The sequence below is a fragment of the Oncorhynchus nerka genome, linkage group LG20, assembly GCF_034236695.1.
Source record: "Oncorhynchus nerka isolate Pitt River linkage group LG20, Oner_Uvic_2.0, whole genome shotgun sequence".
In the NCBI taxonomy this organism is placed as follows: Eukaryota; Metazoa; Chordata; class Actinopteri; order Salmoniformes; family Salmonidae; genus Oncorhynchus; species Oncorhynchus nerka.
In genome coordinates, this window is record NC_088415.1 from 64,659,934 (window position 1) to 64,675,273 (window position 15,340).

Genomic DNA, 15,340 nt, shown 5'->3' on the forward strand with positions numbered 1-15,340 from the left:
TAAGGATATATATGTTTAAAATGCTCTTGTGGATCTGAGAGGGATAGACTATACATTTATTCCTGGCTGTGAAGTAGCAGTTGTTAGATATTTCCTGATGCGGACTATGAGATAAGTATTTAGAGATAAATACGAAATATTGAAATACTGTATAAAACTTTGATATATTATAAATGTTGTAAAACCTAACTCGGATCAATTGATATATTCATATATGATCTATCTATAAATAAATTAACTGAAAAGTGAACATGTAGTATTATTTTTAAAAGAGAATAGTGAGTGGTTTTGTATGCTTGACATGTTGGAGCTATAAGCAATGTCCCTAATTAAAATTACATGGGATTTGTTTCCGCTCTTTTTTATTCAAAATATATTTTAACATTACCTTGATTGTAATGTTACCTCATTGGCTGCGGTTTTGTTTGTTGGCCTAACTATAAAGGATCTGCTTGTACCCTTGTGGGTTGGGAAGAATTAGGATTTATGAATTTATTTCCTCTGTTGTATTGTTTAAACAGCTTTGGTTTAGTTTTGATCCCTTCCTCTTGCCTTTGAGGCTGTTCCACGGTGTCAGCTGTTGACTGATAGTAAGAGAACTGCCTCACAGTGTGAATGAAAGAAAACTAGCGGTTGGTAAACACTGATAAGGGATAAATAGAAAGCGGTCAGGCAGAGATAGTTCTGTGGGAGCCCAGATTGTGTGCGGTCTGTTAAAATGAGATTCTGAGCCTGTCCTTTTTATTCTTACCCCCTCCTCTCCCCTGTTCTGTGTTTGTCTGGAAAATCTCCAGTGACCCTGCACGGCAGTCCCAGGCACTATTCTCTTTTTGTGTTTTGTTTTGTTTTCTAACAAGGGTCAAGTTGGCCAATAGACATGTCCCTGATGCTTATAGACAGCTGTCATGACTGCAAGTACTTACAATAATTCATTTTTACAAGGAATTATAGGTCTGCTGCTCGAGAAACACAGCATCTGTGAAATCGCTCAAAGAAAAGCAAAATGTGTAGAACATTATCAAAAATGTCCAGCCTTTTTGTCTGTTTGACAATTTATTGTCTTATGGTTTCACTTCATATTTTTTTTTTTTTTAAATGTCAATGATTTGTAAGCTACTTAAGAATTAAAAGTTTTGGACTCAATTTAAATTTGAATCAAAATGTAATGTTGTAACAGCTTCTTATACAGTCATTATATAAAGTGCAATGTATAAAAATAAATAAAAAATAAAATAAAAAATAAAGCACAGATACAAAGATACTGTACATAGATACATTACAATCATGGACACATACATAGATCATGTATATAGATAGCTACATAAATCTATAGATACATACACAGATCTATACATAGATACATACAGTGCAAACTTAAATATGCTGAACTTCATCAACACACAATTATAATCATATGTGTCTAAATACATAAAACCATGTCATGCTATGATCGTTTAAACCAGAAATGGTCTACCTCACTCCTAAAACTGAATATCTTCCACGCAATGTTTTATTCAATTCTTTTTTTTAGGGGCAATCTGTTCATTCTTTTGGTTATTGATTTTTGGGGGGGATTCCATCTTTTATGTGATTAAAAAGACCTTCAGAGGTCTTACCTTGAGGGTCACCATGTGGTGTATTTACACAGAAAATAATTCAGCCCATTGTAGCCTGCCAGCTAATGAGATTGGTTGTTAAGTGAATGACACAAAGGCTACAAAAAAGCTTAGCTGCTCCGTTGAATATCACAGTGTCCCCGCACACACACACACACACACACACGCGGCAGTGTCACACTGGACTAGCCTGGCTACCCACCCACCCACCCCACCCCCGATTTCCTTCAACACCATCACCTCCTTGATGTTACTATGAAAGGCAAAACAAAGGCTAAAAGGGGCATGGTAAGTCAGGCGAACAATTCTGTCCTGTCGGAAATGTTCGTGTCTGTGTGTCTGTGTATCTACGTGTGAGTGAGTGAGTGAGTATATCTGTGTCTGTTTTGTGAATGCAGAGCTTTCAGTTTCAGAGTAAATAATGCTCTCAACAGATTAGTAGATTCATGAAAGGTTAGCGTAGCTTCTAAGGAGACTTTCACTTCCAGACATATTGGCTAATGTGATAGAGGACGAAACCCAGCAACCACATTAAGTTGAGACCGTTTCCTCTCCTTGCTTGCTAGGAACCCCCTCCATTACATCATGGTGTTTTCATCGTGACTCCTCTGGTCCAACTCAAGTGTGCTTTCATTCTTTTAGAGCGCTGTCCAAGTGCTGAAAATAAAACTTGTATGGGTTGTTTTAAAGGGGACATGGTAGTGTATTTCAGTGCAATCTTTTTGGCTATTTCTTAATATTACAAAGTTACTAAATATCTGTCTATGTATTCAGTTCACGTCCATAAAGTTTTTTTTTCTGACTTAAACTTATTTCTGGCTTAGACTTTGTCCTATGCTCACAGGACAGTAGAAGTAGTATTCTCTACAGTTTTAGGTTGGTTTACATATATGTCAGTATATTATGTATCCTACATCATTTAAGTGTATCAAAATATCATGCGTGGCCGGCAGACTGCAAAGTGGGTTAAAGTCCATCTTTTTTTATTAAACCCTGGAGTTAAGTCAAATTTACATTTGTTAAAGATTATTCATTTTATTGATGCATATAATCATAATCATGGACCATCTGCTGATCTGGCAAGCTTGGTTAAAACTCTAAAACAGCCCTGCTAACCTTTTAAGTACAAAATACTATAGTCAGGGCTTAACTCTTCTATCCCAGAAGTGTGTGTGTGTGTGTGTGTGTTTGAGGAGATTGTATAGATGTTGGATAATATTTCATTCTGATCCTCTAGGGCTGCTCCAGACATATCTTTTATATCACAATCGCTTCGATAACCATGATATTAAGCATGATAAACTGCAAAAACAGCCTGGCTAACAGTACACATGACCAACTTGTATACGTTGACTGCACCACACACCGAATGTGTACATTGCCATAGTTACAGGCATTTAACTGGATGAAGGTATTGTAGTAATTCCTGGATTTGAACAATATTTGTAAAATGGTCAATGGAAACTATTGTTTTAATTTCCCCCATTAGAATAACTAAATTGCTTTTATAAGAATTAATGCTTTTTTTTTAGCAAAATAAGACTTTTACAATAAGGCATCTCCATAAGGCATACAATACTTTTAATGTACTACTCATTCCAAACAAAGCTTATGCAGACTGAGAATTCATATGCCAGAGGTAAATCCGAGTTAACACGGAATTATACTGGCATGAGTTAAAGGACTAGAGTTTGTAATCCAGGTGGCCAGGGGATCACACAGTGGCAAAAATCACTTAAAACTCCCCCAACATCCTGAGCCATGGAGCTCAGTGAGCTGGGAGATTTTTCAGAATTGATGACAGCACAGCTCTATCAGAGAGTAGAGCTGAACACACACAAACTGCGCATGTGTATGTGGGTTGTGTCTGTGTTTATTGGGAGCATTTACTTTCTAAATGTATCTACTCACTTAGTAATAAGTGTTGGAGCCAGATAACATGAGACCTTGACAGATTGGTATTATCCCCCTTTGACAGGGTGAGGGGTTAGTATTCAGCATCCCAATTCAGCATCTCAATCCAGCATCCCATCTGCATGAACATAAATACCTGTTTGGAGCTGAAAGTAAAGGATAATGGCCTCTGTTGACTCCACCTCTTCATTAGTAAAGTGAAGTCTTTTTTGGGCTCCATATCCAGAACATTGTTGGATGTGAGTGGCAGTGCAGGATGAGAAGACATGGATAGAGTTTGCGTTGTTGTTGTGTGTGTGTGTCTATTCGCGTATACATATGTGTCTGCGTGTTTGTGTGTTTTGAGTGTATGTGTGTGTGATTGTGTATGTGTGGAGGACAGGACCGGGCAGGACAGAGGAGCAGAGATAGAGTGGAGTTGTTTAATGACAGGAACAGCTGACTCATTTAGAGAGAGCAGTGAAAGGTAATTAACCCTGGGAAAACTACAGCTGCCATGCGAGCTGTTCACTTCAGCGCAATCTGATTAGGAATCAGGCTACAGCACTGCCTGGCTCCTTTCAGACACACAAACGCTGTGTACAGTGTGTGTATTTGTGTATGGTGTGGATGCATGTGTGTATAGGGTGCATGTGTGTGTGTGTGTGTCTCTGTGTGTGTGTGTACTATGTAAACTTTTCCCTTAAACCCTAAGGCCTCTAGACATGGGAGACCTGCCTTTTGTGGCAAGGGGATTAGCTTGAACGGTTACTACGTTTCTCCAAATTGCCGACCACCTGGTAGCATTCAGGCAACCCTCCTGCGTGAAAAGGGTCTTCTTGGGCAGGAACAATGGCCAGGATTACTTTGTAGTGATGACAGACACCCGGGCTGGAACTTCTTTCCCCCAAAACACCTGTCAATGAATTAGTCAGTGTTAGTGTTTTGAAAAATCTATCTTCACTGATGATTAAAAAAAAAAAAAAAAGCAAACTAATATAACATCTGTGTTAATGGATTGTGCCTTGGAAAAGAAACGTAAATGGGTACAATCCTGTAATGTAGGCTACATTTAATTTGGAGTATTATTTATCTTGGTAGTTATAGCTAGCATGGTAGCCAACCATTCCACAAAACAAAGCAATCTGCTGTTTTTGAATTTTCCAAATTTCTGTTCTGATTGAGGTTGATATTTGATAATTGCAAATCATCTAAAAAGCCATATTTCATAGAATAATATAACTACAAAGGTGCCCCAAATGTAGTAAAAAAAAAACACCTTAAATTGTCTCTCTGATGGCGAAAAAAGAAGAACCAATCTGGACTTTGTGCCACGATGGCTGTGTGGTCCTGGTCCAGATTAGCTCAATTGAGAAGGGAAGGCTTTGGGATGACTTTGGAAAGTGATTACAAGATTTATAAATCACCTCAGCGCAGGTGTCACCGTCTGACTCTTTTATGGGGTGTCTTGCTAGCTGGCTCCAATAACGAGTTTCCCCTGTAGTTATGGCATCATAACAAATCATTGAAGCAATAGTGGCTGGCCAGCCAGGCTCCTAATTGTCTGTTAAAAATTCTGGGGAGCCTCACTCTCTTTATTGAAGCTTCTCAGTCTTGGGGAAGTGATAAGAAAGAAGCCAATTTTGTATAAAAGTACTAATTTGGCATTAGACACAAACACGTTGCTTAGCGGCCAAGATGGCTGCATGGGAGACTGTTATTTCTGAAATCACAGTTGTCTTCAAGATTTTGTCTCAGTGTCTTTTAGAAGTCTGGAAGCGCCCATCAATGAGGACATTGATGTGTACAAAGTGAAAGTCCACTGATCAGAAGATATTCTGTCTCCCTTTTACTTTATTTATGTGAATGGGTTGGTGTTCTACAATTTGGCGATTGAATGTATATTACATTATCAATACTGAAATAGTGGGGAATTAGGCAAGTCAGGTATGGCTTCTTCCATAAAGATGTAGGATCTGCATGTGATTGCTCTTTTACTGCTGAGAATTGTCCTCCACAGCAGAAAATGCTAACTTGTTGTGTATTTGAGTTTTAAAAAGGCTCCTAAAGTTTGCAATTTCTATCTCTGATGTTTCAGAGTTGATTTGCGCTAATGAAAAAAATCTATCAACCCCTACAAAAATGTCCATTTATTATAATATACATAATACTTCACATTTCCTGTTGCTGCAGGATTATTTTCCTGATAGAGCAAACTGAAATTAATATCCTTCATTTGTACCTTACATGTACCCGGTGTAGCTTTATCCTACTTGCTGTCACTGTCCACAGTTTTCTCTACTGTTTTGACATTTCTACTTTTTACACTCTTCTGTCATCTTGTCATGGTGTTGAATATACACTCTTTCAATGGAAGAGGTATACTGTGAGGATTTTTTGATGGGATGAGTTGGGAGCGTTACAAAGACCACTGCTGTGTATGTTACTTCGAACTTCTATAGTCCTGAAGACAATTCTCAGTAAAATTGCAGGTGTTGTCACAGAGCTGTTTCTCACGAGGTCATTTGTTTTTAGATCAATCATATCTTTATTGGTTCTGAATCCTAAGAAAGTCACCAATAATTAAACGTCTCGGAACCCGTTTGTTAATATGGAACGAATATGAGATGCCGCATTTTATAGAAACATTACCGATTTTTCTCAAGAGTTTATAAAATGCATCTGTATGAAATCGGAAAGAGAATGTCCCTATCATTCTAAAGGCCGGCTTTGATATGAATAGGAAAATCAGAGACCCCCCTTCCTCTCTTTCACCCTCCTCCTCCTAAAACGTCTCTTAGCTATTATTCTAATGTCCAGCTGCTAGCTTTTTAGGCAGAGGGCATCTGATGGCTGCCTGGTCACAGCACTGCAAATAGAAAATCCTTTTTTCAAAAACTTGTTTATCAAAATAGTCTCTGAGCAGGGCTTGATTAACTCACTATGAATTCATTTGCATGTCAATGAAAGGTGGTGAAAGGAGTTCTGTGTTCCTTACCATCATATAACGTTTCAATTTGGCTCTCCACTGACAAGGTTTATATCACTCTCTGCACACAAGCGACCACCATTATTGTAAAGAGTACCTTTTTTTTTTTGTTAAAAAAAACCAACACTTTTACATATTGCTGATTCAAAGCACAGTGGAGGATAACAGAAACCCATGTTACATGTACAATTATGATCCGTTTGCCATACACACGTAGACGTTCATTACAAGGAAATATTAAAGTAAATTGTGATATCTCTTGCCGTTTGCTCTTTATTATGCAGAAAAAGAAAACACTTAGCATGTAAAATGAATCTGACATTTTTTTTCCCTGGGATAAACTATAATCACAGAAGTTACACCGCACATTTCGCCTTTTTTTTCTCTCCTTCCCATAGATCAGAGTGTAATTGCCAGTAATCAGGTCTGTTTGCTGCTGATAAAACCACTCTGAATGCGATGAACCCTCTTTGTGTGATGACTCAATTATGCCAGAAGTGGCTCATCAAACCTGGCCCATCAGCTGCTTTAATAAATAAGGAGGAAAACTTGCTGCAGGCGCATTATAATTCCATTCATTCCATAATTAAATCCATTCCCGTTTTAACCCTTCGTTCGTATAGTCTGCCTCTGGAAGAGGAAACAAAAACAGGAGGTGGGGGGTGGGGGGGGGGGGAACTGAACAGACAGTGACCTTGTGCAGAGCATCTACCCATCCCCATAATTCAAAATGATACTGCTGAAGAAAGGTTAAGAGAAAAGGCTCAGCGAGGGGGAAGGATAGGTATCGGTTCAGATAGAGCTCTCGTTCGTTATTTATGCATTGTCTCCACACACAGCTTTAGACAGTAATTATGTTAAAAGTGTAATCTAATCATAACAGTTGGTTGGGTGAAGTGTTAGGGAGCTGACATTTCAAACATCTTATTTGGTGTAATCTCATTTGCCTGGCTATCATCTTGCCTCTGCCCCAATCTGAAGAAAATGTAAACAATGTAATTAATTGTCGTGGTCTTTGAAATACTACTTGCACGACAGTAAGGTTGTATTGGTTTTTAAATTATTTGCTGCCAGTGTCATTGACTTAGTTGGACTTTATCACAATAGCGCCTATGTTAATTACACGAGGGTGTCCCAAGTGCAGGGATAAACTGGGAACAAGGGGACATTTCAATGACTCAAGGTCAATGATGATGATTATTGTACTCATGAATATCCCTATTAGTTGGATCAGTAGCAGAACAGCAGTTGTTGGGATGGGTCAAAAATAGTAACAACACCACTTGTGTAGATGGCGACGTACAGGTGTACCGTTAGTGTCTTAGTAATCAACCTCAATGGTAGTAATCCTAGTCGTAGTAAGTAGTAGGAGTCATTGTAGATAGTAGCATAAGTGGCAACAGGGGTGGTTCCTTCAATATCAACAATATGTGGAAAAACTGCATTGCCTTGTCAATGGCTAACCTTTTGAAGTTGAATTCAAGCAAATAACCTCATATCTGTAATCATGTGTATATTCCCCACTTGTAGTATGTACAGCTATGGTGAACAATAATTATGAACAATATAGGCTTGATTGCATTTATGTTATATTATTCACCTCCCTTTGATTAGAGCAGGGGGAAACCACAGTTGGATCCTAAGTAACATATCCAATGGATAAGCGGTCCCCATTCAACTCCTCTCCAAACAGTGGATGAGGCCATGGTTATTCATGACTGCTTGGACTGAGAAGCCCTCTCCTCTCCCAGTCCCAGTCAGTCAGTCCCATTCTCTCCTCTCCTCTGTGGTGGGAAAGGTGGCAGATGGGGTTAGGATGGGGATTGGGCTGGGCCCAAGGACAGCAAGCAAAGCAGCCAGATTAGCACATAGAGAATCACATAGAAACCCTGAGCATCAGGCATTAGGCAACTCAGTATCCCCAGAGAAATCTGCCCCACACATGGGCAAATAGTCCTCCGAGAGCAAGACGTTATTTGTCTATTTTTGTTGGGAGGGGCAGGAATATGACTCAGAAGACGACAAACCCATCGGCCTGCCTCAAATAGTAGTGAGTCTCTTTTTTCTTATGCTAATGTCTCCCAGAGTCCCCCACCCCTTTTGTTTTCCAGAGGGGAAATGCTCTGAGTGCCTTAATTAAGATGATGTTTTCTGTTTTTCCTTTTCTTTTCTTTTTTTCAAAGCTAACAGAAATAAATAATTCTGGTAATAAGATCTGTGAAGTGAAGAGGCTTAATGTACTCATTGTGTTCATCCTTGTTTTCCCTCTTGGATGTTTTGTATTAATTAGACTGCGCTCAATCTCTGTCAAGCAATCAATTTGCATCTTGTTCCTTCATTCCACAATGTGAGGTTTTATCATGTTTCCTGCTCCCCACCAGCTCAGACTGACTGCACGTTACTCACCATGTATGTCTATCATGACCAGAAACCTTTAGCTAGCAGTGAGGCTTGGAATAGCATGATCATTATCGGTAATTCATTATCCATTATAAACTGGGTGGTTTGAGCCCTGAATGCTGATTGGCTGACATCCGTGGTATATCGGACTGTATACCACGCGTATGACAAAACATTTATATTTTCTGCTCTAATTACTTTATTAACCAGTTTATAATAGCAATGAGGCACCTCGGGGGGTTGTGATATATGGCCATTATACCACTACTAAGGGCTGTATCCAGGCACTCTGTGTTGCGTCGTGCATAAGAACAGCCCTTAGTCATGGTAAATTGGCCATATACTACACCCCTCATGCCTTATTGCTTAAATATACTATGGTAAGTTGATACTATACAAAATGGAACATTTTGGTGAGAACTCACAACAGCTCTAAAGTTGTATCTTTCCACTCCACTTTTTGTTTTATCCTTTTATTGGGTGGTTTGAGCCCTGAATGATCCGCTTTGCGTTGTGCCTAAGAACAGCCCTTAGCCGTGGTATAATGGCCATATACCACACCCCCTCGTGGCTTAATGCTTAAATATATATATATATATATTTGTTTTTACAGAGAATGAATTTCTCACTCACATCCTGAAACAAGTCAACAATTGTGCACACATCAACCAAGGTGGACTGCGTGGACCTTGCAGCACGTCATATATATTGCCCAGAAAACTGCAAACAAAGGTAGGCATAATAATATATTTGTATATATACTGAACAAAAATATAATCGCAACATGCAACAATTTCAAAGATGTTACTGAGTTACAGTTCATGTAAGGAAATCAGTCAATTGAAATAAATGAATTCGGTGCTAATCTATGGATTTCACATGACTGGGCAGGGGCGCAGTCTTTGGTGGGCCTGAGAGGTCTTAGCCCAATTAGAATGAGGTTTTCCCCACAAAAGGGTTTTGTTACAGACAGAAATACTCCCCACCTACTCCTAGATGATCCCGCAGGTGATGAAGCTGGATGTGGAGGTCCTGGGCTGGCATGGTTATACATGGTCGATTGGACTTACTGCAAAATTCTCCAAAATTACGTTGGAGGCAGCTTATGGTAGAGAAATGAAGATTCAATTATCTGGCAACAGCTCTTGTGGACATTCCTGCAGTCAGCATGCCAATTGCACGCTCCCTCAAAACTTGAGACATCTGTGGCATTGTGTTGTGTGACAAAAGTGGACGTTTATTGTCCCCCAGCACAAGGTGCACCTGTGTAATGATCATGCTTTTTAATCAGCTTCTTGATATGCCACACCTGTCAGGTGGATGGATTATCTTGGCAAAGGAGAAATGCTTACTAACAGGGATGTAAACAAATGTGTGCACAGAATTTGAGAGAAATACGCTTTTTGTGCATATGGAACATTTCTGGGATTTTTAAAATTTCAGCTCATGAAACATGGGCCCAACACTTTACATGTTGCGTTTACATTTTATTCAGTATATATTTTCTAGTAATAGGTTCACGTAACATACATTTGGATATTATAGCATGCTGCTCTTGGATGTCCTGGGGGAAAAAAAAACATATTTTACCAATTCACTTTACCTGCGAACAGATATAGTTGTGTATTTCTAAGGCTAATGGAAGTGGTAGCCAGGATGTTTTGGAATGAGCAGCATGTTTAGCAGTGTCATGTCAATGCCCTTTTGACCCCTGTGAAATCACAGACTCAGATATTGTTTTACATATGTAGGGATGTGTAGCCAGCTTCACTGAATGTGCTGCTTTGTTGTTATACCACAACACTTAACTAATAAGTAATGTATCTTACTTAAGGTTTAAGGTAGGCTGAAGGTTACCATGCCTCCCAGTTTACGAGTCCAAATTGGCTAGCTGAAACCATAACAATGTCCGGACAGCTTTGTTTAAGGATAGCCTCTTTAAAAATACTCATAGTGTCAACAGTGAAGAAACGGGACAGATGTTGTATTGACCAATGACCACCAAAGAGCCATCATAATTGAAAATGTCATACAGTTTTGTGGCATGTCAGGAATATATGACACAAACAAATCACAGCCTGAGAGTGTAGTAAATATGAAATACCAACGAGGCCTTATTTGAATGGCATGTCTCTATTTGTACTGCCCATGTAAATGCTCTTTGAACGTCATGCGTTCCCTCCCTGTCTGCACAAGTTTTCTACTTCTCTCTCATACCCTTAAACATCTACTGGAGCTGCCCCATTACCATACTTCCAATTCCTCCTCTGCAGAATTAGATACAGCTATACAGCTTTGAGTTTAAGGACCAACGATAGCTGTTGTCAAATGGGTGCCAAAAGCACATCCTCTATATACCCTCTCAGAATCTTTGTGCTGCTCATGTTGCAGAAGCTATAATGCTTGAACATAAAAGGTTCGATCGGTTCCTTCGTCTCCCCTCCGATAATACAGGTCGTTTGCTAGATCCAGGCATTTGAAGGAGTACAGTACATCAGTGAAGACGCTCACAAACATATTGACTGCATTTGTATCAGAATGATCTACTGACAAATGATCAGTGAAATAGTGTACGTACTCCTCAGTGTCAGAACCAAGGTCATCAGGGATCTAATATCGATAGGAGCATTAGTATATTCAATTCTTGTTACCATAATGCTTTTAGTGTTTTCATTAAACATGATATTGTGGCTTGACTTGTAAGAAAGAGGAATCCAAATGTTTCATGTGCCGAGCATTATGAAATGTCCTGGTACAAGAGGTTAAATTATGAAACATTGTTGAAAACAAGTAGATTTACATCATGTGAGTGTTGCTTCTCAATAATGCAGAGGTGCATCATTTGTAAATATTTGTCAACCTGTGAAATTAATACAGCAATTACGCTATCTGAATATGAAATGTATTTGTATTACTGTAGACACTGTAGCACATACACAGTATCTATAAACGCTTACAAAATGAGTGAGTTTGTCTGTCTGCATGTGTGTGTGTCTGTTTGTAAAAAGTGTAATGAACTAATCAGGTACATTAGTTGTTACAGAATGTCATCTATAGTGTTTGGGTAGTTGTTTGTTTCAATAGGGCCCCGAGTAATCAAAAGTAATGAACCTATTATGAGCAGGTCCTCTGAGGGCCCGGCGTGGCATTAAGAGTGTGGCACATAAAAGGTTTATTAAAGGAAATTAAGGTTCATCACTGCCACACCTGCTCCCCCATTATAAATGTATGACAGGTCAGTGCCTTCAATCACAACAGCAAACCAGAGAGAGGAGTCATGTTTCCCATTACCAGGAAAAGTAACAGCGTATCCTGTGACTCACAGATTTCACTGGCCTGTGACCACTATACACCGCCATCAGCCAGGAATAATTACGCTTAATAGGTTTTATTTGGGATCCACACGTATGGTGGCGAGGGAGAGTGGATTGATTTGAACAACTATTTTGGTCTAAACACACTACTGTCTGTCTGTATGCTACCACCTGCACTTTAATGTCATTATTTTGCATTATGACATTTTTTCCCCACCTCAAAGTTTTTTTGTTTTGTTTTAACTTCACCTTAGCTTGGTATTTTGCTTTTACATGCTACATGTGTTTTCGTGACTCTACACCAATTAAATGCCACAGATCATTTGCACGTAACTACATCTATGTTCTGGGAAACATAGGCTATTGTTGATAGGAACGGTCAAAATCATTTCAAATAAACTTCAACCACTGACGTCAAGGGCTCTCAAACATTGAATGGATCCAGCATCTGCTGATAAAATGTTAACATCATTATTTCAGTCCCAGTTGTCAATATTTACAGAATCTGTATTTTGATAGAAAGTGAGTGTTACATGCATAATGATGCATAGTGTGTTCGTTATTTACAGATGGATTCAGAAGGAGAGGATAACACACTTCAAACATGCAAAGGTGAGTAGCTTCAACAACTCTTACCATGTTCAGGCAAGCACATCAATAGCAGTAACCGAGCGCTTCAGCTATTCACACACATTCCACTTATAGAGCTGTGGGGGTCTAGGGGGATATCAGTTCAACAATCCAACTTTACAACTGTCAATTTTACGAATGATCTTACCAATTTGAAGAGCACTGCATTGCCATTACATTACTCAGATGGAGAATTACTTCATCAAATTGGAACAGTGGCTCAAATTAGTTAAGGAGTGCATATATATAGTGTGATTGAAAACCTCTAGACAGGCGATGCCATTATGCTAGTTTTCCAAGCCTCTGAAGTCTGGTTGGTGGCACCAGAGCCATTATTACATCTGGAAAATGTATTATGGAGTTGTGCTTCATGGGAATGCGGTGGACCGCTGAATGAGATTTGCATCTGTGCTGCATGGCCCTCTGGGAAAATCGATTTGCCTTTTCAGATCATGTTGTCAAAGCTGTCAGGAGGATGATCTACAGTGGATTGGGGGAGTGGATTTGTTATCAATATAAAGGGAATCTTTGCGATAATTTTGTTCATATTAGAAAGCTTTCTTTTAAATCGTAAAACATTTAAATATAGCAACACATTTTTTGACAAGTAACACTAACTCTTTTTTTTATAGATAATCTGCTCCAAATTCATGCTAGGCTAACACCCCACTACCACGAGGGTACAGTAAGTAGTAGGCCACAGTGTTCCTTCCCCGACTGGTTATCCAAAAGGTGGAGCTACTAGATCAGTAGCCTTGACCAGGATAATGTTTCCCAAGTAGACAGATGCAGAGCCTGAGTCACTCCACAGAGGAAATGTGAACATGACTATTTACCTAACATACCTCTGCTTCTGTTTCCAGTTCCAGTTGAATGCATCACCCAGGCTCCCGGGTAAGGGTTCATGACCTCTTTTTGAAAATAAACCCTTACAGATATCCTCTAACTCACCCCGGGTTTCTATGTCCTTACAATACAGAGTGAAATAGGCATCCTTTGTTAGTAGACGTGGTATGCTGGCCATGCTCTTATCTTGATAATAATGGTTATAATTACATTTTTCCCCGTAGCTCTTCACTGTTTCTACGTACATCATTTTTAATGGTATTTTGGGGGTTCGTTCATCATCTCAGCTAAATACAGTTTCTTCAACCTAATGTTGACCTTTTTTCACTATAGCTACAAATGAGACTTGTACTTTCTGAGTCCCGCAAAATACAATTGGTGAATGAACTGACAATGTTACATTTTAGGTTCACTTTCAGTTCAAATTTTTCAGATGAACCCCAGTAGCGGCTATGGCACATTGTTGACCCCGTTGCTCTTTTCATTCATCCATCCCCCCACAACAGCACATATGGGTCTATGGCTGCTAGGAAAAGACTCGCCCAGGAAGGGGTGCAGGGCGCCCCCGTCAACAAGAGAAAGTCTCTCCTGATGAGGCCCCGCCACTACAGCCCCAGCCAGGCGTGCTGCGAGGAGGAGAACGAGGACCTGGCACAGTCACAGGACAAAGAAGAGCTGAGGAACATTGACACTCCAGCAGGTAGACAGATGTCCTGTTGTTTTGTCTGTTTTGATGAACAATTGACGCTGAATTTTAAAATCCCATCTGTTGCATTCATATTTCCGTCCCTCTCTATTGCCTTTTAGGGCCCGGCATCAGCCAGACCCCATAGTCATTATGTACTGGAAGTGAAAGACAACACTGCTGGGTCTACATAAGTTGTGTCTGTCTCACATCCTCAGATTGAAGTTTATCTTTCATGATTTTTTTTGACGAGGCCAGATCTCGGACTTCTCATTTTCTTTTTGTCTGATGTGTTTTTGTTTTTTTTTCCCTCCAGAAAAGTCATTCAAAAATAGGTTGAAAACACTGAGAATTGAAACATTATGATCGTGTTTGCCTGAGGGCCTTTGGTTTTGAGTCTCATCTGTTGCTGTTTGTAAAGTTAGTTTAGTTGAGTGTAGAATATACACTTCATTGATTGATTATTGACACAAGCTGATGCTGCAACTTAAAAGAACCAGCTCCCCTTCTGAAGGAGGACATTGGCATTGCCTAAACATGTTCTCATAAAGAACAATGTCACTGATACAATAGAATAGAATACATAGGGTGCTCATTTGTCAGGAGATACTAAGCCCAAGCTACGTACTCAATGACATAAGGAAATATTTGTGTTTATTTCATTTAAAAACATTGTCCCCCTCCAAAAGCAAAACATTTCTATTTCCTAATGAATTGAATTTTGAGCATTTTGGCCACAATATCCATGGTTTACACATGCATTCTCACCCACTATAATCTGCACTTATTTGGTATATTTTTAACGATGTAACTAAGCAACAAACGTAATTGTCCCCTTCGAAAGCTTTTGTTAGGCCCTCTAACACAGTCCAAATATACATAATTAGGCATAATGTCTACAGCTCATTATAGTACACATGTGGGTAGTTAAATGGACCAAGAGAGTAGCTCAATGAATTGTGCAGAT

At 39.3% G+C, this 15,340-nt stretch overlaps 1 protein-coding gene across 1 annotated transcript in view; it reads left to right on the forward strand.

Annotated features, from left to right (window-relative positions):
* LOC115102960 (suppression of tumorigenicity 18 protein-like) overlaps positions 1 to 15,340 on the forward strand; it is a 50,906-nt gene that overhangs the window by 14,344 nt on the left and 21,222 nt on the right. Inside the window, exons 2-5 of the mRNA XM_065005682.1 lie at positions 9,512 to 9,630; positions 12,782 to 12,824; positions 13,706 to 13,736; positions 14,195 to 14,388. Of these exons, the coding sequence (XP_064861754.1) occupies positions 9,512 to 9,630; positions 12,782 to 12,824; positions 13,706 to 13,736; positions 14,195 to 14,388 (387 nt within the window). The remainder of the gene's footprint in view (positions 1 to 9,511; positions 9,631 to 12,781; positions 12,825 to 13,705; positions 13,737 to 14,194; positions 14,389 to 15,340) is intronic.